The sequence below is a fragment of the Hakea prostrata genome, chromosome 2 (assembly GCF_041222555.1).
Source record: "Hakea prostrata isolate BN-2017 chromosome 2, UWA_Hpros_2, whole genome shotgun sequence".
Classification (NCBI taxonomy): Eukaryota; Viridiplantae; Streptophyta; class Magnoliopsida; order Proteales; family Proteaceae; genus Hakea; species Hakea prostrata.
In genome coordinates, this window is record NC_142601.1 from 36,030,130 (window position 1) to 36,057,309 (window position 27,180).

Sequence of the window (27,180 nt, forward strand, 5' to 3'; positions counted from 1 at the left end):
TATAACCCTATATTTTGAGTTTTGTCTTGGCTATAGGGTTGTAACTTACATAATCCCCAATACCCTCAATCTCCATTCTTCCCTCATCTTTGTGCTTTTTTAACTCTATAGATAGAGGGTCTCTGGCATTTAATGCATCAATTCTCTCTAATTTTAGACTCTGCCATTACCATCCACATACACAAAATTGAATTTTCAATGTCCTACCAATAGGCAATATGTCCTATATCTTTACGGCTTTATTTGAAAGTAGACAAACAGATACCTGTTTGGTAGAGAGAACCTCATGGTTTTAAAAATTTACTAACGGAACTGTCTTCCAACATTTAACCTCATAATTTTAAAAGTACAACAAAAAATTACATAACGCTCTCCCGTCCATTGTTTTCTCAACTCTGTGCATCAACCAAATCGGCAAAACAGCTCGTGTAACTCAAAACAGGACAGTTTCTATCTGTCTTGGGCACCTGGTTTCTGCAACATCGTCTAAGCTGAAGAGCTATAGAAGGAATTTCTAAAAAACTCCATACATACGAAGGAAGTTTATCCAAGTATAAAACTAAGAGAGGAGTTTGAAATCAAATACACAAGCTGCTACAGATTAGATTTCGTTTGACAGTAGCAGATTTAAATTTGATTCTCAAAAGGATTTAATTCAAAATTAAAATTTGAGTTTCTGTTGAGAGTTCTCTGTGCTGATGGACTCTGTCAATAGTTTATCCTCAACAGGAACTAACAAGACGTTCTAGAGAAAGCACAGTACGCTGAACTATGCTTTTTGGATGATATTTACGTATCTTACAATGCTGGTTTTCTGAGTTGTTTTTTCACAACAGAAAAAGAGGATGAGGTAAACAACAGAATAGAACCATCAGAACCAAGTTTCTCTTTTCTTTTCTTCTTTTTCTTCTTCTTCTTTTTTTCTTATATTAGAGCCAAGTTTACCTGCCTTGAAAGAGTTCAGCTGCTTTACTTCTATCCAAACCATTTGAAAGCTTATCATGCTTCATTATCATATGGAATAATTTGTCTTGATCCTCAACTATCTCCCTCAGAACTTCGTCATCGATGTTCTCAACCATTTTGCGAGAAGAGTCATCTTCCATAGCCTCACTAAAAATCATACTTGAAACCCATTCCTTCCACGTAGTCTTGCCGTACTTTTCTTCTTCCAGTGTTCCTGAAGCCAAAAGCTGGTACACATAGACCATCCTTTCCTGACCAGGCCTGAATGCCCGTGCAATAGCCTGCTTTGTCTTGGATGGGTTCCATTCTGAATCCAACAATACAACTCGTGAGGCAGCGGTCAAACTAATGCCTTCGGCACAAGCTGTAATTGAAGCAAGAAGAACTCTTGAAGGTCCCTCGGGTTCTTCAAATTTATCCATAACCCTAGCACGTTCATATAACTCTTGATCACCATGAAGGACAAGTACTTGTTCTCCCATCTGCCAGCCAAATATCATCTCAAATATTTCAACAAATAGACTTATGGGTGCGATGTTATGGGCAAAGATCAGAACCTTCTCTGTCTTCATGATGCACCTCTGCACAAGGCTCACAACAAATCTAACCTTTGAGCCTTTCATAATATCAAGTCTATGTTTCTCCAGATCCTGTAGTTCCTCCATAGTGAAGTATCTATCAACACATCCTACAGTTGTGATAAGCCAAGGATGTATGGACACAAGTGTTATCAACAATTCCAGTTCTAGAGGATATCCCTTGTATGCAACTTTCTGATTTTGTAGTCTGGTTTGAAGATCTTGTTGGATAATTGTAGACTTCATTAGAAGTGTGTAACTTTGTAATCCTGGTAGCGAGTCTTGAACTCTACCTTCATATACATCTATGAACCTTTTTGTAATTTTCCTCAACATGTTCAGACCACGCCTTCTTTCTTCCACAACTTTAGATTTGATTTTTTTTGCAATCTTCTCTATGAACAACCTTCTAGCTAATTTCTCCATTGAAGTGTTAGAGCATTTCGTCCCTTTTCGATATTTCACATCTGGGTCGAGTTTCCTTATCACCTCATAGATAAAGACTGGTCTGGCCAAGCAGAGAGTATTGAAATACTCAATAAAGTTATTCTGAAACAGTGTCCCTGAAAGCAAAATTCTCAAATCTGTCTTCACTTTCATTAGAGCTTTTCTTAACCTAGATCTGGTACTCCTTGGATTATGTCCTTCATCAAGAACAAGAATTCCTGGGCTTTGTCTCAAGATTCTACCCATATATCTCCTGTGCTCGTACTTTGATCCATCTCGTGTCAATGATAGAAACGTGGTGTAGCCCATGAGCAGAATACTTGGGTGTTCATGCCATTTTTGTATTTTTTCTAGGCAATCCATAACATGCAGATCACATTGAGTAGGTCGGCGATCACCCACATACGCTTCCACTAAATGGTTATGGATCTCATGCCTGAAGTTTGCCCGAACATTGATTTGGTACACTGGAAATGGTACATCCCACTTCTTCATTTCTTTGTACCAGGTGTAGAGTGTGGTCTTCGGGGTGAGGATTAATGGTCGTTTTCCAGGGAACATTTTCAAGTAGCTTGCAAGGAATGCAATTACAACCAGAGTTTTTCCAGCACCTGGAGTGTGGGAGATTACGCAGCCACCCGTTCTTTTGGAACGCGATTCCATCTCAGCGGGGCTTAGAGATCCAACAATGTTTTTCCAAAGAAATTCAAAAGCTTTCTTTTGGTGGAAATGTAACTTCATTCTGAATTCTGGTATTAAGGCCCAAACATTGTCACTTCTTTCCGATAATGGTATTTCCTTTGAAGAACCGGGATTGCAAAAAGTACTGAGATCCTCATGTCCATCTGTGGCCCGCCTCAATATATCTTCATTGTGAAGCCCCTTGCTTGCAGTCCAACCTGTATTTTGCAACTACAAAAAGAATTGAAACATTAGAAAATACAAATACAAATCAATTATACTATATGAAGGGTGGTCATGCAGTTGGAGCAGGATTGAAAAAGAAATTGAACCATAATTAAGTCTGATTGTCTTTTAGCCATATATTTTAGCAGGGACCTGTCACACCTATTGTGCATCATACAAGAAGTCCACCTACCCAGTGGCACCTTAGATTACTAATAAAAGGAAATCATCTGGTTAAGTAGCTAACTTGACTTACAAATGGCAATGAAACGTATCTTATTTCAGTGCTCACATAGCTGCATAATTGGCAAACAAGCCCAATTTCTTCATCCAGTTTTAATTTATGCTGGCACGAATGTCTATCAACATTGCTTGACTTCTTGAGGACCTCATCAAAGCTATCCATCCCTGATTCCTGAGAATTCTTCAACAGCAATGAATCACAATGAAACATAATAGAATTGAGTTAGATGATTAAATTCAGGTTCAAAACATCCTATTGTGATTTCAGCTTTACTCTAAGCAATCTCAAAATGGACACATACATTATGATTTCAAGTTTGAAGCTAAAATACATGCCGACATTTTTATCCCTACACCCAGGCTGAAAAGAAAAGAAAAAAAAAACTGCCTGCCCTTTGGCATATAGAGCTTTCTTTGGCTGGCATAAAATAGGTAAAGAAAACTGAAATGGAAAATGAAGATAAAATCACAGCTTGGGTGCACCCAAGGATATTTTTACTCATTAATTTTGGGTGGGGATTTTGACAAGGAGCCTTCAGGTGAATAAATATGATACCTAGGAAATAGTGTTGCAGAAATCTGAAGAGGATAACAGAATGCATCAATCATAGTCAGAGAACTCTGGAGATCTTGACAAGATAATGGTTTTCTCCAGGGTCAAGACAAGATCGAAAGCAAGGGAAAAAAAATAAAAAATAAAAATAACCCAACTCGACAGAGATCTCATTTTGACTAGGGGTCTCGGTCAAGTTTACCCCTATTTTACCAACTTAGTCTCTCGTCTTGTCTCAATCTCACACCTCTCGGTCACCTCTCTTGACAGCAGCCTCCTAACCTCCTTTTTCCCGATTTTTTGCCGGAATCACCAGATCTTCACCTACAACACTCCTAAGCTAACTTTATCTCATCCACATCAACAAAACAACTTCAATCAAGGCCATTTGAAAGTGTTCTTCAAGAAAGGCGAATTATTCCTCAGATTTGACTTTTTCCAATACCATGTTCTTAAGTAGGTCTTGACTGTGGATTAAATATATGTTTATCATCTTTGTCTGATCTACATTTACATGGCAAAAATTTTTATTTTTTATTTTTATTTTCGGATTTAAAAAATAGATTTTCTAAGAAATTAAAATAAAAATATAAAAAAAATAAAAATAAAAAAAAACTTAGGCTATGAAAGTGATTCTAATATATGTTAGACTCCATTGGAAGGACCATAATGTCATAGAGTCTCAGTTTTTATTTTTTATTTTCATGGTAGGTGCTTTTTTATTTTTTATTTTTGGATTTAATAAATTAATTAAAAGAATTCCAAAAGTAATTTAATCCATTTAAAATTATCTTCTTTTTTTTTTTTCTTCTTCTTTTTTTTTTAAAAGATACTTATTTTGTGTATTTTAAAAATACAACCATGTTAACACAAGTACAATATGTTTGTGTTCTTAGAACAAAATGAGTATTTTTTGTATTATAAAGTATTTTTATATGTTTTAATTAACCTAAAAATATATTTTCATTAATTTAGTGTTTTTAGATGTTGGATATGTTTACCAACTCAGCCTCTCGTGACGGCTCTATCTCACACCTCTCAGTCACCTCTCTCAGCAGCAGCCTCCTAACCTCTTTTCTGCCAGATTTTTCACTGGAATCACACTGGGTCTTCACCTGCAACACTCCTAAGCCAACTTTAGGTCATCTACATCAACAAAACAACATCAATCAAGGTATGTGAAAGTGTTCTTCAAGCAAGGTAAGATTTCCCCCAAATTTAGACTTTTTCCAAATACTATATTCTAAAGTAGGTCTTGAGTGTGGATTAAATATATGTTTAACATCCTTGTCTAATCTACACTTTCATGGAAAAAAGTTAATTTTCAGTCTTTTTTTTTTTTTTTTTTGGATTTAAAGGGAAACCTTTTCTAAGAAACTAAAATTAAAAAAATACTGAGGTTATGAAGTGATTCTAGTATATGATAGACTCCACTGGAAGGGCTATAACCTAATGGGGTCAAATTCTTTCTTTTTCATGGTTGTTGCTATTTTTTTTAATTTTCAGATTTAACAAATTGATTAAAATATAAATAATTAAAAAAATATTTTAATCTACAATTTTTTTTTTAAGTAAATCATTCATATGTTATGTTGTCCATTTTAAAAATAAACCATGTTAATGTAAGCATGGTATGTTTGTGTTCTTATAACAAAATGTGTATTTTTTTGTACTATAAATTATTTTCATATGTTTTTAACTAACCTATTAATTTTTTTTTTCATTAATTTAGTGTTTTTAGATGTTGGACATGTTATTCTATTAGTGTAATAGTTTAGAGTTGAATATATTATTGTGATGGAATGGTTTGGTAGTTTACTTTGATTATTCTATTGATATATGTGAGGTATTTACCTTGTGTAATGTGTATCAATTTAAATGATTGATCATGGAGCTAGTAGTGGTACTGTTGCTCATGACATTACTTGGCAACATGGTGAGGCCCTAACTGCCGATAAGAAGAAGTCGAAGTATAAATATTGTTTGAAGGTGTTAAAATCTGGTGGTGTACCAAAATTGAAACAACACTTGGCGAAGGGATACAGGGATGTGGGTAAGCATCCTAAGGTGCCTTATGAAGTACAACAAGCCATTGCTTCCAGTTAAAAGGAGGGAGACTGAAGAAAGCAAAGAGGGAAAGGCAGCTGAGGGAGTTTTAAGGAGGCAGCCTTACAGAGGCCTTTCATGGATGTGGATGAGGAGTCCAATGATGACGAGGTTGCCAGGAGGAGTATGGATGTAGATTCAGTAGCAAAGTTGAGACAGATGAAGGTTGCATTTGAAGCTAGCAGTCCTTGCATTTTGATAATGTGAGGCAATACGAGCAGGCTAGAGGGGCAGGTGCATTTGAATTAGGGTCAGCAACTCCATGTACATTTTAGTAGGGAGGTGAGAGGAGGATGAAGACCAGACATGGGGAGGAGCAAGCATACAGGACGATGGACCTATACTCGAGCAAAACCCCACCATCTTCAGGCAGCAAGACTTCTACCAACCAACCATCCCTCAGATGTTTGGAGTCAGTAGGGAGGATCAGGCTAGGGATGTAATCAGCAAGTTTTTGTTCTACAATAACATTGCACCTAATGTAGGCCAGGGTCCCTATTACTAGGGGATGATTAATGCTACTGCTAGGGCAGGTCCAGGGATGAAAAGACTTAACACCATGGGAGCTGATGAATGTCTAGTTGCTTAAGCAGAAGGAGCTAGAGGAGTACATTCAGACACTAAAGCACGACAGGAGACATACAGACGATGTGATTATAATGGCTGATGGATGAGTTGGTCCTACTAATGAGTCCATTATTAACTTCCTGGTGAACCACAATGGCAAGACAATGTTCATGAAGTCTGTGGATGCATCAAAGGAGGTGAAGAATGCTGACTATATCTACAAGCTTCTGAAGAAGTTGGTGCTTGAGGTAGGTGCAAGCAACATTATCCAATTTGTTGTCATGGATAACTGTGCTAACTACAAGAATGTTGGGGAGATGGTTATGGCCAAGAAAAGCAGCAGGATTCGGCTCTTCTGGACAGCATGTGCAGCCAATTCTATTGATTTCATGTTGAAGGACTTGGGCAAGAGGCGATCTATTGGCAATGTGTTTGGGAGAGCAAGGCAAGGGAATAATTTTAGATATAACCATGGGTTTGCCTTTGTTGGAAGTATGATTAAGGTTTCCTAATTGGAGTAGACTCCTCTTTTAGTTATGCTTCTATTCTATTTGCTTTGTATTTCCTTATCCTACTCAGAGTAGGATTTACTCATATTGTAACTATAAATACCCCATTGGGGCCTATGAATGAGAATAACCTTCTGAGCAATTATTTCTTCAAATTCTAACATGGTATCAGAGCCTAATATTTGATTAGGGAAGAAGAGGGAACTAGAGAAATTTTCTTTCTCTTGATTTCCCTCGCTGCCGCTGCCGATATCCTCGCCGCCGACGCTGCTACTGATCTCTTGATTTCACTCACTGCCGCTACCGCTACCGATATCACTGCTCTTCAACTCAGCATCCATCGCTTCCAGCAGTTGGCCTTTTTTTCCCCATTCCCATCGCCTTCCAGCAGCAGGTCTTTTGGAATCGCAAGAGCAGCTAGTTTTCCAGCAGAGCTCCGTGGTTCTTTGGAGGTGAATAGCTGCAAAACATGCCGGAATTTTGCATACTTCTCTCTAAATATCCGTATTATCTAGGTTTCTAGGTTAATCGTTGTTTGTCATTAAGGAGATCTCTGCTTCTGGATTTCCCGATTGATGGGCTGACTTGAGCCGGATTTTGGTTTTTCTTTGTTTATCAAAGGCACGATCGATGTTGCTTCAACCCTGGAGCTTTGATTATAGGTGTTTTATTGGTTTGTGGAGCCGTGGAGTTGGCTTTAAATCGCTGCTTTTGAAGAGCATCGACCATGTCTTCGGTGCTCGGAAAATCCCTTCTTGGATCTTCTATGGTGTCGGCGACCTTTTGTCGTGGTGGTTCTTGTTCTCATCGTTGGATACATCTTGAAAAGTGGAATCGGTGTGGTAATCTTAGTTGATATTGGCCTTAAGAACTTATCATCTGTTCTTATTTAGGGCTTGTTCTTCGTTTTCCGTTTCCTGATCAGAAGTTTTTAAAGAAACCAAAGTTATAGATGTCATGGATTGAAGTATCTCACTCCCTTCTTTATTAATTGGTCGGGTCGAGGCAGTGGTGGCTTGTTTGCTTCTGGTGGCTTCACCTTGAGATACAGTTGCAACGTGAACATTGAGTCAGGATCCCAATGCGAAAAGAACTTGGGAGTGGATTTGTCAATCTCTGTGTTAGGAACCTTGAATGCAATGATTTCATACGGCTCAGCTGCAAACAGAAGATACTGGTACCTTTTATCACAGGATTGCACCCTCTGTTCAAAGGATGACATAAAACGGTGTCGTGGCTTCAAAGGGTCTTCAATTTCAGGGTATTCAATCTGGAAAAGAAGTGGTCTCTGTTTTGTCTCTGGATCATACTGCTTCTGCTGATCTTCCTCCATCCAGAACCTCCTTTCTTCTTCTTTTTCTGAAATTTTTCTTTCTTTCTTCTGCAGCCATCGTACCATCGCAGAATTTCTTTCTTATTCTTCTGATTCTTTCTTCTTTTTCTCTCTCTTCTGAAACCATCGACAGTTTTTTTCTGCAACCAGAAATTTTCTGCAACTTCTGTAACCATCACAGAACCATCATAGACCTATCGCAAATCCATCCCAAGACTCATCGAACACTCATTCCCTATCCTAAGACTCATCTCTGCTCTTCTCTTTCATTTTTTTTCTGGTTCCGCCTCCTTTTCTTCTTCTGAAAAGAGAACTATTATAAACCCTTGAACCATCCTGAACCATTCAACCAAGTGAAATAAAACCATTGAACCATTGAACCAATGAACCCATCGACCCAACCCAAACTAAACCTTTAAGTCCTATGATTTCTATTTTTTCCTTTATCCTTTTGTAACTTGAAATAACACATTATCCCCTCAAATTCTAATTTTTTTCCTTCCAGAGAGTCATTTTGTAAATTCAAATATCTCTTGGGGGCTTTATTGAGAATTTGAATATTTATTGGGAGTTAATTATGAATTATCATATTTCCATGGTAATGATTTTTTTCTTACCCTGATTTTTATCCATACCTTTTCATGATACTTTCATCTTACCATTACAATTTCTTCCTTTCCTTTGTTATTGTTTTCCCACGTGTAAAGCTACACATGAGGGGGAGATTGAAGATGTCTACAATTCAATACCTTTCATGTAGACTTCCTTATGTAGAATTTGATCTTTGTTACCATTGAAAGTTTGTCCCTTACCTTCGCAATTTTCTACTTAAGAGATCTAACATTGCTATAGAGCTATCTTTTTGACTGTGCAGAACTTGATCTCTGTTAACCCTGGAGATTTGCCCCTTAACTTGACATCTTCCCTTCGGAGATCTAACCTTGCAAAAGATTTGTCGTTTGACCTTTGTAGAACTTGATCTCTATTACCTTTGGAGATTGTCACTTATCTTGACAAATTTTCCCCTACCTTTGGAGATTGTCCCTTGGCAAACTTTCCCTTTAAAGATCTAACATTGCTACAAATCAAAAGTTTCACTTTGGTTGTTTTACCCTAGCAATTGTTACCCCAAAAATATTTTTTCCCTCAGATTTGCGCAGAAATTTAGTCTTCTCAACATTTGAAGATTCTACCTTTTTTCTTGGGTGTTCTTCCTTGGAGACATAAAGTTGCAGCAAAGATGAGGATAAAGCAAATGGAAGTCTATAAGGCAGAAGTAATCTATAAGTTTGAAGATCAAATTACAGATGTTTACCTGGACAGATGTTTTATACTCTTTTGGTCAAGTTGGGCATGTGTGATATCCATGCCTCAACTTGAGGGGGAGTGTTGGAAGTATGATTAAGGTTTCCTAATTGGAGTAGACTCCTCTTTTAGTTATGCTTCTATTCTATTTGCTTTGTATTTCCTTATCCTACTCAGAGTAGGATTTACTCAAATTGTAACTATAAATACCCCATTGGGGCCTATGAATGAGAATAACCTTCTGAGCAATTATTTCTTCAAATTCTAACATGGTGCCTTGCATACAAGGAGGGAGAAGTGTAAGGGTGTTCTAGTGTCACTAGATATGCCACCAACTAGATCTGGTGATCTTTTAACTGCTGACCAAGCATGGCCTACTCAACCAACTATTCTTGAGCTAGAAAGTCTTATAGCAAATCAAAAGAGCCTAGCCAAACATAGGCTGGACTATAGAAGCCTTATTCAGTAGATGGAAGAACAAATTCATAGACCAAAAACAAGCAGTCATCGCTTGATTTATTACTATTCAGAAGAGAGAGTTTACAGGGCTTGGGATGTTTGTCAATCTTTAAGTCTAGCCTCTCAACAATGGCCTTTGAAACTACTTTCACAAAGCTACCACTGTCATCCTAGTGTAGAAGATGTCTTCTCCTCCACCTTGAATTTGAACAATTAAGACTCTGGTAACTACATGGGAAGCATGGTAGCCTTCCACAAAATAATAGTTGATGTCGTATTATCCATTTGAAACTTCACCCGCAACGAGGTCAATACTGAGTCATCCTCTGGCTATTTACTTGCAACTGCACTTACACGTTGCTTATTGGGGAGGTCATTCGCAAAGTGACCTCTTTCCTAGCACAGATAGCCCTTATCATTGCTGGTCATGGAGACTTTGTTTTATAGCCACCCATGTGAACTCTGTGTTTTGTGAAGTGGTGGTGGAGGTGAAAGGTTTGGTGGGAGTGGATGGTTTAGGGTTGGTATAGGTGTTTCCTCCCATTTCCAGACTTTGGTTTATAATAGTTTCTACCCTCAGGACTTTCTGGTTGGTCATCCTTATTGAGTTCGAACTAATAACCTCTAAAACCCTTGGCTAGGATATAGAGGTTGCAATGGATTTGTATGAGTGATGTGAACTCGGTTGAAACACACCCCCCCCCCCCCCCCCAAAAAAAAAAATTATAATTGGGCCCAAAGCTCAGGCCAAAGAAGCCTATCCAAAGTTAGTCAAATTCCCCTCAAGGGCATTTGATAATTTTTCAGGTCTTTTAGGGCTTAATATGGGTCTAGATTGAATCCTCTCAATCCAATGGTAATGGATCTAACTTTCTTAGTTGTGAATAAGACAAGATTCCTTATTCAAGGGGGTTCTTATCTTTTAGGAGTTTGGTTGTGTTTAAAGAGTTCTAGTTTGAATTAAAGTTGCTGCTCGAGTCCTAAGTTATCTTAATTAGCATGTGCTTTTTAAGTTAACTTAAAGTGTGTTTAGAAAGATTCCAATCTAAGGGTTAAGGTCTTGTAGTAATTTGATTCCTTTTTGAGAGTAGTGGTGTAAAGTTGGGATCCTTATCCATTAGGGATTCCCAACCCCAGTAAGTCATTTGTTTTAAGGCTATAAATAGCCTCTTCATGCAATGTAATGGTCAAGCTGGACAACAAAGTTATTAAGGACCAGGGTTCCTGATTTGAGGGGGCCTTAGCAGGTTTTGGAAATTTCTTTAATTTTTCGGCATCTTCATTTAAGTTTCAGCCCCTTCTCATCAATCTAGCAGCCTACAAGCATTCTTCAAGCAATTTCCTGCAGCCTTGAACCAAGTCCTGCAGTTACACATCAACGGATCAACCACAGCAGCCTTTCCAACAAGTAAACACAAGCCCCCACCCTTCCCCACTTCCCCAAGGCCCCACGCACCCAACCCCTGCCCTGTTCTACGCACCCTTTCCCCACTCCCTGCCCTTTCTGCAGCCTCCCTAGGCCCTATGACTCCCCTGGTCACTTCCCCCAAGTCCCATAATTTTCCAAGTCCCTCCACCCCCCCCCCCCCCCCCCCCAACCCAAAACACTGCTCTAGCACCTGAAGCCCCTAACCCCTCCTACTACCCCACGACCTCCCTTAGGATTCCCTCCCCTGTTGATTTCAAATCCAAGCCCCTTAAACTTACGTTCCTTCACCTTTTAGGTCACCCCAACATTTAGAAGTTAAACCTGCAACCAGTGCTGAAACTGCTGGACAGCAAGAACCCTCCCCTTCCCTAACCCTAGCTGAACCTCTGAAACCCTAAAACCTGAATCCTGCAAATACCCAGAACCCTGTTCACACTGTGACTGGATTTGGAAGTTTGAAAACACCCTTTGAAACCCTAGAATCTTCATCCTTATTTGCTGGAATTTTCTGGGCAAACCCTAAGTTTAGGGAAATTACTAAAGTACCCCTAACCCTAGACCTGGTCTACGTCAATGAGGTATCCTGGAATGTGTCTGAGGGGTTTAGGGAATGTTTCAGGAAGTGCCCAAATAGGGTAAGGTGGGTGGGAGAGTTTGAGATAGGTTTCTTGAAATAGTTTAGGGGACCTAAAGATAATGGAATGGGATGAAACTTGTACCAGTCCTAGTGCAGCTGACTTAGGAGATGCCCCCTAGTTTCAAAAGATTTGGATGGTGAAATCTGAAGTTATGAAGAAGTATCTTTATTTTGGAAGGAAAAGAGGGTGTCAAAATCCAGAAAGGGCAGATCTGCGGATCAGCAGGGTATTTGGGGCTGCAATGGGGACTGAAGGTGAAGGATATGGTGGTGACATGGCAACTGGAGCAAGGATAGATTGTGAAGGAGGCTGATTGAGATCTGATGGTTCTTGATTGGGGGTGAAAAGTAGGGATCAAACCTTGGGATGGGGGAATGAAACAGAAAATAAAGGGGAATGAGAAGGGGAATGAGAAGGGGGATGGGGTAGGCCTAGAGTACCTGGATGTGGAGCCTTGTAGAAGCTTGATTTGAGTGGAGATAGAGTTGTAGAAGGCTGTCCTTTCAGCCATGGCAAGAATCCAAGCTTAACTTCATCCGGGACCTTAATGTTCTTCAATCTTAGACCTAACAAATGGAACAAACAATTTTAAATATTGATCAGGTGATGATACTCCAGCTTTGGAGAAATGGACTTGGTATGCTCAAGAAGCAGATGGACATGATTACTATTGTGTTTTGCGAGGACTCTGTGTTCAAAGCACATTGACGGAAAGCTTATTAGTTACTTTGGTTCTCCATTTATGCTTTTAAAAATTAAACTTAACAGTCATTCTAACATTATATAATGGTGACAATGACATAATAGGCTCAGATATTTACTTTTGATTGATTTATGTTTCTTAGAACCTTGTAATCATTTATTATGAATAACCTCTCAAGAATAGTATAATCTCGCTCTTCCATTCATATGATCAATTGGATTCTCTTAAATGCCGTTGATATTTGAGATTTAACAGTTCATAGCGGTTCAACCACTTCTAGTTGGACGGTCCGACCACATTCAAAGGTATCCGAATCAACTAAACTGTGAACAGCCTGTGAACAATAGAAATGTGCATGCTAAGTAAACAACGGCGACATAACCAACCTCCTTAAGAATTACTCTTAGAGTCCAGGTCAGACTCTACCATAGTATACGGGTGAAACACTCTCTCCCAACAGATAAGATTTAACTCTTCCCTGTACAGGTAAAGGAGCAATTATAGAGTTCAAGTCGAACTAAATCACTGCATTGCCAAGGTAATCAACAATAAATATCCATATCCTCACCAATGGTCAGGTATGCATTCTTGAATCATTCCAACTGGCAACTTGCTTTCAGCAATCTGCTTTCTTCATCAAAAGTCAGATATTCAACTAACTTGATCGTCAAAGACGCTGCTCGACCTACCGGGTCTAGCACGTTCTTGCAGGTACACTTAATCGTGAGGATGACTAAGATTTTGCAGCAGCAATTGGTGTCGTCTGTGTGAACTGATTAAAAACCAATCATGCATACTAGATTGGGAAGGTTAGTTGGAGAAGATTCAAGTGAAGGCAAACAGGAGATTGATAAAGAGGACGCACCCCCAAAAACAGTAGAAGTTCCTCATAATGATGCCCTAGCATGTCAATTCAATCAGTCAATTTGAAGAGTTGCAGAAGCAAATCCTAGACTTGAACGAACTAATTAGGGCAAGCATCCATCAACAAGTAGCAACACCGAGGACCAGCCAACAAGTTAATCCTATTAACCTTGAAAACCAGTAGGTCAGAGATCCTGATGCAAGTCAAAGGCCAAGGATTACTTAAGTGGCCAAACAAGCTTCAATCCTGACTAGAAGATCGAGATAGGAGCAAGTACTGTGAGTTCCATACAGATCATGGTCATTGGACAGATGATTGCAAGCAGTTGAAGGCGGAGATTGAGAAATTAATCTCTCAAGGGCAATTAAAAAAGTATGTCTAAGTAAAGCAAAGCCCTTCAACCACCCAATAGAGCCAGGAAAAGAGCTAGGTTGACTAGCAGAGAAAGGCATAGAAGCCCTAGCAAAGGTCGACCAAGCAACGAGGATGACAACTGAAGAAAACAATCTCCAATATATACAGTGTTTGGTGGACCGACAAAGGAATCAACCCGGCGGGCTAAGAGGAAAGCTCAATACTTAAGGAATGCCGAACTTGAAAGATCAGATAAAAGGTAGTATTATAACCAATTACCTTCTCTTTTAAGGATATGCAAGGTGTAAAGACTCCCCATGACGATGCTTTGGTGATTAAAGTCATTCTAGCCAAAACTAAAGTCCACAGGGTCCTAGTAAATATTGGTTCTTCAGCAGACATATTATCTCTAGATGCTTTTAGAAAGTTGAAATTAAGTGAAAACAAGCCCATTCCATGCGGAGCTCAGCTATATGGATTTACAAGATCTTCCACTTGAGTAGAGGGAACCATTAGGTTAGATCTTCGAATTGGCAAACATCCACAAGACAAGGTCGTTCAATCAAACTTTATGGTTGTTTAGGACTTGCTTGCCTATAACTTCATCCTAGGTCAACCAACCCTTTGTGCTCTAGAAGCAGTAGTGTCAACATTGCACATGAAAATGAAATTCCCAACCAAGAACGGTATTGGGAATGCAATGCCGACTGAAGTCTAGTCGACAGAGTTATGTTAATTATATGAAGAAAAGAGCAAGAACTCGTTCGATTATGGCTATTGAAGTTAGAGATGACTGGGATGAAGCTGCGGATGTGAAGAGCTAAACCAGTTGAGAAATCGGAAAGAATCTCTCTCAATCCTAATGAGCCAAATCAAGGGACAATGATTGGTGCCGAGCAAGAAGCTGATTTCAAAGCCAGATTGACTCAATTTCTAGAAGAAAACTCGGATGTCTTTGCTTGGTCCATAGATGATATGCCCGGCATAGATAGACAAGTGGCCGAACACATGTTAGGCATTGATCCTCGTGCGATTCCAATTGTCCAAAAAAGAAAAATTTTCTCTGTTGAGAAACACGAGGCAATCCAAATAAAGGTTCAAAAATTAAAGTAATCAAGGTTCATAAGACCGCTTGATCATCCAACTTGGTTGGCCAATGTGGTGATGGTCAAGAAAGTGAACGAAAAATAGCAGATGTGCATAGACTACCGACCTCAACAAAGCATGTCCTAAAGATTGTTATCCACTCCCAATGATTGACCTCCTCATAGATGCGACTATTGGACATGAGATGCTTAGTTTTATGGATGCCTACTCAGGATACAATCAAATTATGATGCACCCAGATGATGAGAAGAATACGGCCTTCATAACTGACAGAGAATATTTTAAGATGATGTCATTTTTTCTGAAAAATGCAGGAGCTACCTATCAGAGAGCAATCAACAAAATCTTTGCCAACCAGATTGGTAGAAATATGGAAGTCTATGTAGATGACATGCTAGTGAAAAGCACCTTGAAGATCAACCACTTGACCGACCTAGCGGAAGTGTTCGATGTACTCCGAACATATATAATGAAGCTTAACCTAGAAAAATGTGCCTTTGGAGTATCATCTGAAAAATTCCATAGGTTTCATGGTGTCCTAGAGGGGAATTGAAGCAAATTCAGAATATGAAACCGCCAAAAAGCATCAAAGAAGTGCAAAGCCTCACTAGTCGGGCAGTAGCATTGAACAAATTCATTGCTCACTCAATAGAAAAGTGTCTGCCATTTTTCAAGGCTTTGAAAAATATATTCAATCAAAAGACAAAAATATGGAACTAAGAATGCCAAAAAGCTTTTGATGAACTAAAAGAGAAATTGTCACATCCACCTCTGCTTGTCCGATCGACCACTAAAAAAGAAATACTTCTGTACTTGGCCACATCATCCATTGCAATCAGTGCAATGCTCGTCCACAAAGAAGGTAACATACAAAATTCAGTTTATTTTATAAGCCATGTATTAATTGATGCAGAAACCAAGTATCGTGAAGTGGACAAACAAGCATTAGCTTTAGTGTCTACAGCACGAAAACTCCAACCATACTTTCAGTCACACCCCATTGTTGTGCTAACTAATTTTCCTCTGAGGAAGATATTGCACCGACCAGACTTGGCAAGACGACTAGTAACCCGGGCGATTAAATTCAGTGAGCATCAGATAGAGTTTCGACGCCAGCCAACCGTTAAAGCTCAAGCATTGGCAAACTTCATTGTCAAAACTTCACAGGACGAGCAAAAATAAAATGAATTCACTTCCGAACCAATAAAAATATGGATCCTATCTGTGGATGGATCCAATAATGCACAAGGAAGCGGAGCAAGATTACTTCTACAAAGTCCAGGAGGATTTGAAATAAAGTATGCACTTCGTTTCAAATTCAGAGCCTCCAGTAATGAAGCAGAGTATAAGGTGTTATTGGCCAGCCTCAAGCTAGCAACAGCTCTAGGGATCCAGAACCATGAAATCATAAGTGATTTACAGTTAATTGTGAATGAAGTAAATGGAGTATATAAAGCAAAAGAAAAAAGGATGGGCAAGTATCTAAGCCTGGTCGACCAATATAGACAACACTTCACAGATTTGCTAGTTAAACAAGTACCCAGAGCAAAGAACGACCAGGTAGATGCACTCTCTCGCTTAGCCATAAAAGACCTGGACATCACAAAGCCAATAGTATATTCAGAAGAACTGATAAGTCTGAGCATCTATGTGGTAGACCACATGCAGATACATATCGAGCAAGGTTGGATGGGACCAATCATTCAATACTTAAAGAGCACAAATAGCTTTTAGAAGATAAAAAAGAAGCCCGAGTAATCCAACAAGGATCTGCTAGGTACACTATCAGAGCAAGTCGACTATACAAGAATCGCAAGAATCGGTAACTCAAGTACTCAACCACTGCTTCGATGCTTAGGATCTCCAGAGGCTACTTAAGTTTGAGGGAGATACATAAAGGGATTTATGGAGCACATATAAAAGCTCAAGCATTAGCAAACAAAGCTTTAATATAAGGTTTTTTCTGGCCAACCATGCAAGAAGATGCAAAAGACTTTGTTCAAAAATGCGACAAATACTAAGCCCATGCCAATTTACCTCACAGTCTTGCAGCACCATTGACATCAGTCCTATCACCCTTTCCTTTTGCAAAATGGGGGATAGACTTGGTAGGGAAATTGCCTAAATTGTCAAGAGGTAGAGAATATCTAGTGGTTGCAGTCGATTATTTCACAAAGTGGGTAGAAGCAAAACCTCTGGCATCAATCAATATCGACCAGATGAAACGCTTCATCACACACAACATCATATACAGATATGGAGTCCCAAGGATAGTTGTGACCGACGACGGAAGCAAGTTTGAGTATGCAGTCATTGAAAGATTTTGTAAAGATCAAGGGATCGAACACCATCTCTCCTTAGAAGCATACCTCAGAGCAACAACCAGGTTGAAGTCGTTAACAGGATTATGCTCGATGGCTTGAAGAAAATGCTTGACCAACTAAAAGGGAGATGGGTTGATGAATTGCCCAGTGTTATTTGGTCGTATCGAACTACTCCTAGGATGACCACTGGGAATCGCCATTCAGACTTGCTTATGGAGTAAAGCACCCTTACCTATTGAAAGTCAAGTCGGATCCCTTAGAGAACAAGAGTTTTATGAATAAGCTAACATTGAAGGAATGAAGGCCAACATAGACCTTATTAATGAGGTAAAAGATAAAGCACAGTATTGTCTGGAAGAATATCAAAGGAGGATTGCCATTTATTATAATGCAAACGTAAAAATGAGGCAATATCTTCTCGAAGAACTAGTCCTTCGCCGAACAGCTGCTTCGGATCTGACCAACCAGGGAAAGTTGGCTCCAAATTGGGAATGTCCATATATAGGAATCCAGCAGGTTGTTCCAGGAGAATATCACCTATGTGACCCAGAGACCGAGCAACAGATTCCTTGATCATTGAATTCAAGCAACCTTAGAAGATATTATTGGTAGCATCTATCAATTTTTTATTCCTTTAGGGTAATAACCCAAATTTTGTTTCGTTGATTAGCAACACTTTTGCTTTATTAAGCAATTCAATTATTCCTTTTCACTTTATCAAGGCGGAAATACCCTAAACAAAAGGGATGTCCCAAACACAAGAATGCGTTTGCTTCTTCAACATGCTTGGGGGGATAGTATCAACAATGTCTCGACCACAAGAACATGGCTCGACCATAAAAAGCATAGCAATATAGCAAGCATAGACATCGACCAAAACAAACTTTGAAATACATAGAAAAAAGTATAAAAGTTTACAAATGTTCGGGAATATTGAATGAACAAAGGGCAATGTCTCTAGCCAAAACCAATAAATCACTCAAGTTCTAAACAAAATTTTAACTTTGATCTTCAGACTATTCAGAAAGGAAAATGGTCGTCCTTTGGTTGATGCTCGGGGGCTTCTTGGTCGTCATCATCAGCTACCTCGTTTCCTTTAGATGAATCACCGGCTAGGGGTTCCTCCTCGGGGCCAACTCCCAATCGGAATCGAGAAAATCCTGAACGTCCACTTCTTTTGGCCAGGGGAAGACCGATTTACCTTGAGCCCTATCTGGCCGAGGAATCTTATGGTCTTATATGCCCAAGTCAATAAAATTCTAAAATTTCTCTAAGTTAAGACCCTGGAACTCTCCGATTATACTTGAGAAAGCATAACGACAACCATAACTGAAGGCCGGTGCAGCAACCTTTGACATAAATGCTCAGCATTTCTTCGTTAAAACCCATCAATGAATAATATCACGCCGAACCTCATTAAAGAGATCATTAAAGCTGGTTGGAGATGAACGAGCAAGCTGCTCGGACAATTTGTCAACCTTTTTAGCCAACTTCAGCTTTTCATTGTTTGCCACCTCCAGCTAATTGGTTTTCTCTACCAATGCTTTCTCCTTCTCTGACAACTCCAACTTTAAAGCTGACAGTTGATCCTTGGCAGACTTCGCCCTACCTTTAAGAGTCGCAACCTTCCCAAGAAGCTCGGTTTCCCGACCAATTAATTGTTTATTGGTCGCATGAAGATTGGACAATTGATCATCCCTTTCTTTCATCTTTTCTCCCAATTGATGGACGATCAAGTGATCTTTCCGAGCAACCTCCAAGCTCCCGCACAAGGCTTGAGTCAATCCACAGAGCAACCGGCCAAAGGAGAATGGTTATTTGGGGGAGGCGGGTTATCCGGGAAACCGTGAAATAAAAAAATAAAAAAAGGAAAAGATCGGTTTGACTTACTTGGTCATAACATCATAAGATCTGAGGGGGTCTATCTCATCCAGAAATTTCTAATCAGCAGGAAGAAGAACGTCAGACATCCATTCCCGAGCAACCGCGGTTCCATCATATTAATAGTTAATCACATAAGAATCTGACTTCAGCAACTAGCAAGGATGGAGAATGGATACATGTGTAAGGAGTGCTCGGGGAAACGCTTATGGGCGTCTGAACAGGACACAAAGGTGCAAGGGCATACATTTCGCCTTCTCCTGAAGAAGCCTTAGTTGGAATTGAAACCCTTTTTTCCTTTAGTAGGGAGGAAATCAGACGGACCCTTAATCGAATTACCCCTCTTCTAAACTGTCCTCAGAGGCGGTGCATGTTTACTATTCGATGATCTCATGCTCTCAGGATTGTTAGGACACTAAGCTCCTGCCTCTTGCACCTCCTCATCAACTGCCCGGGCACATTCAGCTGGATTAAGCAACACTGCAAAAAGGACATACCAAATTAAGGTCAAAACCGACCAAAAGAAGATTGAGACAGAGAAATTTTCGAAGGTTACTCACCGGGAAGAAACCCCCAGTGACACAGAATATTGAGGTATTACAACAACGGCCGTTAAAGGCGAACATGTTCTTGTCTTCAATTGGGAGCTAAAGGATTCGCCCCTTGGCAAGCTCCTCGGCTTCCGATAGATCTGGAAAGTCATTAGATCCTCTAGACGGTCCTCAAGTCCAGAAGATCGGGAAAGATGGACCAGAGGGTGGCCAAACAAAAAAGAACTTTGGGCACCACCCCTTAGTGTTGGACAGGAGTGTGCCGTTCCTGACAAATTTCCTTCCCAGCCACATTAGGAGGAAGTTCGTTTGAAAAAACAAAACCACCCATTTTGTTCTTGTTTTTTCGCCATTAAAAAAAAACCGAAAAGGGCAAGGGTTGATCGGGCTCTAACTTACCTACCCCAGCAGAACCCCTAGAAGCATATTACATTATGCCAATTGTTTGGCGCTAGCATACCCGGGCACATCTGGAAATGGATGGGAATTTCCCTAAATAGTGGTTGCACGGGAAGCCGGAAGCCACTCTTAAGGGCGTCTTCATAAATTGAGAGTTCTCCGGCTAGGGAGTATTTGCCCTTTCTTCGCTGGTCGGGACATGAAAAACAAATTTGGAAGGAATTTCATACTTTTGACAGATGTACTCCAATCTTTCCTCCGTAATGTGAGAAGGTTGGAACTCGGACCTGAAGTGGTCGGGTCATAGTCTATGCGGTCAAGTGTAAGATCCTTATTCTGTTCCAACTTATATTCCTCGAGAGTTAAACTATCCTTCCATTGTTTCCTCTCAACCTTAATCTAGCTCGAACACTTAGAGTAGGTTTTCGTTGATCGAGAGGTTCAAGAGGTGGAGGATGAAACTCCGGACCGGACTCTTCACCATCATTGCAAGAAGGGTCTCGACCAGACAAGGACACTGAGTGATCGTCGGACTAACCACTCGAACATTGTTCAACATTAATCATCTGCTCACCTTCGGAATCACTGACGATGGTAGAACTGGAAGGTCTTTCTTCACCAACTTGTCTCCTAGATTTAGAAACCATTGTTTTTACCCTTTTTACAAGGACCATAATGAATCTAAGTATGTTTCAAAGAAAAGGGGTGAAAGAAGTGGCCACACATAGAGGAACATAACAACAACAGAAAAACAGGTAAGCTATATACAACGGCTAATGGTGAAACAGACAGAAAAAAGGACAAGGAAAGGAAAAAGCACTTAATTTTTGGTTATGGAACCTTGAAGGATGAAGAAATCTCTACGAAGACTAAAGCCCCACTCTGAGCTGCCTCTTCACAGTAACACCAAAACGCACAAAGAGGAGTTGAAATGAAATAAAGAAGGAAAAAAGCAAGACGAAGGGTATAAATACCTTACCCAAAAGATTCTCATCTAATGGTATTCCATTCAAGGGAGTAAACGGTGAAGATTTAACGCCCTTTCAAATTTCAAAATAATGCTTATCTGATGATCATAAGTAAAAAACACATGGACGGGTACGATTTTGAGACTCTTCGAAATCCAAAAATAATCATGATACGATCTAATTAGGGCGCCAAGTGGTGAGCGTTGCGCGAATTTTGGAAGCCATGCGTCAGTTGGCATGCATAACGATCAATTCGCCATTAATGCAACGGTTTGCACTTCGCCACTGTGTAGGTTGTTCGATCGTTCTAACGATATAAAGCCCTGAATACATGAACCGATGGTCACACAAGGACCAACAAGATAATCCGCCTGACCGACCAACTCTTGCCAGGGAAATTTAAAGTCTCTTAATCTGAGCATAAATGCATCAAGATCAAATGACTAAGGGGCTTATGTTATGGTCGGAACATAGCCGCTCAACCACATCTGGTTGGACGGTCCGACCTTCAAAGGTATCCGAATCAACTAAATTGTGAATGGCCTGTGAACAATAGAAACACGCTAAGTAAACAAGGGTGACATAACTAACCTCCTTAAGAATTACTCTTAGAGTCTAGGTCAAACTCTACCATTGTAATACGGGTGAAACACTCTCTCCCAAAGGATAAGATTCAATTCTTCTCTCTACAGGTAAAGGAGCAATTATAGAGTTCAAGTTGAACTCAATCACTGCATTGCCAAGGTAATCAAATATAAATATCCATATCCTCACCAGTGGTTAGGTATGCATTCTTGAATCATTCCAACTGGCAACCTGCTTTCAGCAATCTGCTTTCTTCATCAAAAGTCGGATATTCGACTAATTTGATTGTCGGAGACGTTACTCGACCTACCCGGTTCGAGCACATTCTTGCAGGTACACTTGGTCATGAGGACGAGCAGGATTTTGCAGCAACAGTGAGAATTGGATCAGAAACATGTGATTCTTAATTAAGCGTGGTGCTTGAGAGTGCATAACAGCCATGTCGAGAAGCATTGATTCAGGTGGGTATAAGAGAGTCAATATACATGAATGTCAATGAGTACCTCAATTAGAAGGGGAGGAGTAACACTTATCTCACTTAGTCACTTAACAGGTGAGGAGGATTGGAAATTCAACACAAAAAGTTTGTTACACTAGAAAGTGAGTATCACAGTGACGTTAGGCATGAAGAGAGAAAGGCAGATGCAGTAGAAACCTGAGTCAGTTCCACTTTGCATCGGTGTGGTAACGTAATGTGATATTCAAGCTATATATGAAATTGTATGATATAATTGCATGTTAGACCTATATAAATGAGCACAAGTAAGAACATGAGCTATGATGTGTGATATGGAAGATTATTTTGGAGTATCTCCTATCCACTGAACTCCTAGCTGGACCACTGTGGAATTTCCTTTTTGCAAAGTCTCACCAGATAAAAGGTTACAGATTCACAAGTTAAGGAGCTATCAAGAAGAGTTCACTTTTTTATATTCAGACATTTACTAATGTTTTGCGTATGTGTCTCATGGGGAAGTTGTAGAAACAATCTTCCAGTTTGTATTTAAGAACGGGATATAAGGAGCGGACTTATCACTGAAGTGTCATCAAGAAGAGAAGATTTTGTTACATACAGTGGTCCTTTACATTTTCTCCTGCTAGTAAGTACTCTAGAATTTTACGAATATGGACTATACGTGAACAAATATGGATAGGAACAATTTTTACAATGATTGAATATGCTTATTTATCTGTTTTGTTAATGAACTGAAAATGTTTACTACATGATGCTTCCTTTAAGATCTTACAATTTTTGTCTACGAGGGCAGGTCTTTCATTTATCCCAGGATTGTGGCATGACCAAGCCACCTGATGCCGATTTCCATTTTTCAAGCATGATGAGATTGTCAGCCACCTACCAAGGACCCACCATCAGAGCTTTATCCATATTTATGCTGGGTTGAAAATGGAATAGTCATTTACTTTGTTCAAGAGGTTTAATATTTTGGATTCCAAATTTGGGCAAGGGCTTCAGTGACACGTTGTTTCTAGTACTACTCAAGGTTCAGGATCTTGCTCTCAAGGGCAATCTCACCTCTAAGAAAAAGAGAGATCTTGCTCGGTATTTTTTGCCGGGCCAACTCGAGTGAAGTCAATAACCCACCTTAGGGGGTTTTAAGGCTCAAGTTGGGCTCAAAGTTCATTAGCCTATTTTAGGCCTTTTGAACACACTGGTGGCCTCAGATTTGTGAGAAAACAACCCCAAGAATGACGTCTAACTCGACCCTAAGTTTGAAACCAAAATGTTGGAAGAATGAACATGCAAATTTATAAAACATAAAATATAAAACCATTAGGACATATAAATGAAAAGCACGTGATAAGATACATCAAATAACTTAAGTACCATGAAAATTCCATCCTTAAAAGTACAATAGAATATCTTTTTCTCAACTGTTGAGAATACAATAATACAATCATCATAAGTTCAATATAAATTTATGATAACAACAGAAGGTGAGATAAAATGAAACAAGGCCTAGCTCCACCACCAGCTCTAGGACCATCTCCACTAGCTCCACAGCACCATGACCATGGCCACGTCCTTTACTAGTGGTTTTATGTCGCTCATCCAACTCAATGAGGTGGTCTAGGATATCATTCCTCACAGAATTAGGGATAGCAGGGCACCTAGATGTATCCCTATAGTTTCTAGGCAAATGTTCCCTGGACCTCCATTTGCCCTCGATACGGACTTTGTCACAGTAGTTACAACTGATGGTCTATTTTTATGGATCTATGGGGACTCCATGTTGCCACACAAAAATCATTGTCCTCCATGGATTAACAACCTATAAATAGAAATAAAAACCATCATATTCAACTTTAATCAATGGTAAAGTGAAACAATTAAATTACTTGTACACTTGTAAAAGTTCGAAGTTCCAATTTTCAAACCTTGTTATTGGATGATTGGTGAGTAAGACTCAGCATTCTCCCACATTTGATTCTGAACGGTGGCCACGTAAAACTCCTAAGTCAAGGAATTACTGCCTCATGTGTTCACATGACCTAGATATCTGTCATAGTTAGAATACTAGAGAAACTAAACTTTAGGGTAACCTCTAATACTACGTGGCCGCCAGTTTGATTCTGAACGATGGCCACATAAGACTCCTAAGTCAAGGAATTACTGCCTCATGTGTTCACATGACCTAGATATGTGTCATAGTTAGAATACTAGAGGAACTGAACTTTAGGGTAACCTCTAATACTACGTGGCCGCCAGCCAAAGTCCTCTTGTTGTTGGTGCTAATACTGAACCTGTGGATACGAGTTCCTAAACCAATCAATCAACATCCCACCTTCACTCCCATATGAGAAACCTCCAGGGTTAGGGTCTTAAGGAACATGATGTGTTCCATATGAAGTGTAGCCATTAAAATCGGAACCGGTGATGTAATGTCTGTATGTATACTCTAAGGACCACCAACTCTGATGGTGAGTATTGTTGCCTATGATCATACTCCCCATGCTCTTTACCAGATCATGCATTCTCAAACCACTCATGTCCTCGTGGGCCAGCCTCCTATAACTTCAGGACAGGGCACAAGTATCGTGGTCAACATCCTATGTGGCATGGGTAAACTAGGTCTCTATAGTGAATCTGATCAGCTCTGGTGGTGCTAATCCCCTGACTCCACCTGCACCACTAGAACCTACACGAGCAACACCACTACCACTTGTACCACTAACACTGCCTCCTTGACTTGAAGCCAAAGGATCCTGACTCAAAGTTTGAGTATCATCACTATCATCATCTGAGGTACCATTCTCATCTGCTATAACAAATTGGCCAAGTGGCTCCTCAAATGGTACAACTGGTTGTGTGGCTATTTGTGTATGAACCACACCCTCACTGGAAGACATATGGGCATCTAAATCAGCTAGGTCAATGGAAGAAGCAATAGTAGAATCCGGCTGCCCTCATGGTTGATCCATTACTAATCCACCTCGATCCCTAACCCACTGGTATATCACATCCTCCTCCTTATCCTATGCGGGTGGCTTGTGGAACATATCCAACAACTCAATCGGGTCCCAAGCTTCGTTATCGATATCGTCACCTATGTGCCCTACTCTCAACCTTATGTTATATTGCACATACAACAGTTGCTCAAGTCTCTTACTCCCCAATCTGTTGTGTGTTTTATTGTGGATGAGTGACAAGTGGTCTAGTTCCTCTCACAACCAAAGGATGAGAGCATGCCTGTGATGATACCTTAATGGTTATCTTTCTCAAATTAGGTTACTAAATCCATGTAGCACCCACCAGTCAGCTATATCACAAAATGTAACAATGCATTAGCCTTAGGGTCTTGGCAAGTAAATCTTAATACTTATAGATTTATAGTACTTGACTACTTACTAGGATCTCCCTTATCCGAGCTGGAACTACAGCAGGCTTACCAAAACTCCCAGATCCATCCTTAAAATCCTTGACTTGTATACCCATGTTTCAAGTTTTGACAAAAAATTAGTACAAGTCTAAGTACTATATATGTAAAAAGAGGGTGAAAAAAACCATAAAATAACTCACACCTCTCCATTCATTATCCCCTACATGCCAGGATCTAGCTCCAACTTCTCCACTACCTCTTACACCACAACCATGAACTAGACCTCAAGCCCCAGATTATGTTTGTACTAGTACTTGGGTTTGAGGTAGTAAGCTTATGTTGAGGAAATTAAAATCTTGGTCAATGACTTAGTTGTTTATAAAATTCAATCAACAATATATAAATTATACAACATAAAATGACTCACCAACCAAGTGTAAAGGATGCATCAAGGGCTTCTCCTTAGGTAGGCTTTGGAGGATCTAGGGGCAGTAGCTTGGACCAACCCCTTCATTTTCTAGATGGTAGCATATATATAGGGCAATGTGGGCTTCTTCTTGGCATCCACCATCCTCAAAACAAACATATTAGGCTCCAATATGCCCACTGTCCTGTTAAGCTCTCTCCAGAAGGAATTTTTAGCAAGTTGTTGGGCCATTCTTCCATTCTTCCTTTGGTGTGCCCTATCCAAGCCAACCAGATCATTCCTGACTCGCAAATATGTAACAAAGACCCACAACTTTCTTTTGGAAGCTTTTTAACGCCATATAGTTGGTGGCAAATGTAGTCAAACTAGGCCTCCTAGAGCACTACCACACTTTTCCCTCATCATATGCAAGACATACCCATGGTTATATATGATATTGCTCGCCTGTCTTGCCCCCGCAACCATAGTGCTGATTGATTTACTCTTCCTTAAATCCTCCAACAAAAGGTTAATGGAGTGTGTTGCACATGGTTTTCAAAAGAGCCAAATCCTACTACTTTTATTCATAAGCATTTCCCGGGCCTTCTTGAAGTTAGCACGGTTATCCATGACAACATGGATAAAATTGCTTGCCCCTATCTCAAGGACCACCTGCCTCAAAAACTTTTACAAGTAGTCAAAATCCTTCACTTTGTCTAATGCATCCATGACTTCATAAGCACTACCCTGCCATTGCAGTTCACCATGAAATTAATGGACTGTTTAGTAGGACCAGTCCATCCATCAATCATCATAGTGACATTATTCATCTCCCATCATGGCCTTAGCGTCTTAATATAGTCCTTCAGCACCTTTGCCTTAAGCAAGTATTTATTCATTAGTTCCCATGTTGTTGGGCCTCTCACCCCTACACCTACCCTAGCTATTATGTCAATCATTTTAAAAAATAAAATAAAATTTTTCAAAAAAAAAATTCCGTAATTATTTTAATTAATTTGTTAAATCTGAATGAATAAGTACCAACAATCATGAAAAAAAAATTTGATTCCATGAAGTTATAGCCCTTCCATTGGAGTCAAACGTATATTAGAATGATATTCATAACCTAATAATTTTTCAATATGTTTTAATTTTAATT

The 27,180-nt window shown here is 39.7% G+C and overlaps 1 protein-coding gene across 3 annotated transcripts in view; it reads right to left on the reverse strand.

Moving 5' to 3' along the window:
• Window positions 1–240: 240 nt before the first annotated feature.
• LOC149024265 (SNF2 domain-containing protein CLASSY 1-like) overlaps window positions 241–27,180 on the reverse strand; it is a 36,229-nt gene continuing 9,289 nt past the window's right edge. For 2 of the 3 annotated variants that reach the window (XM_089144577.1, XM_089144578.1), the window contains exons 5-6: window positions 3,154–3,321; window positions 241–2,903 (exon numbers count right to left, since the gene is read on the reverse strand). In XM_089144577.1, coding sequence (XP_089000703.1) covers window positions 942–2,903; window positions 3,154–3,321 — 2,130 coding nt within the window. In that variant the 3' untranslated portion in view covers window positions 241–941. The remainder of the gene's footprint in view (window positions 2,904–3,153; window positions 3,322–27,180) is intronic. The other variant, XM_089144579.1, reaches the window with a different exon arrangement.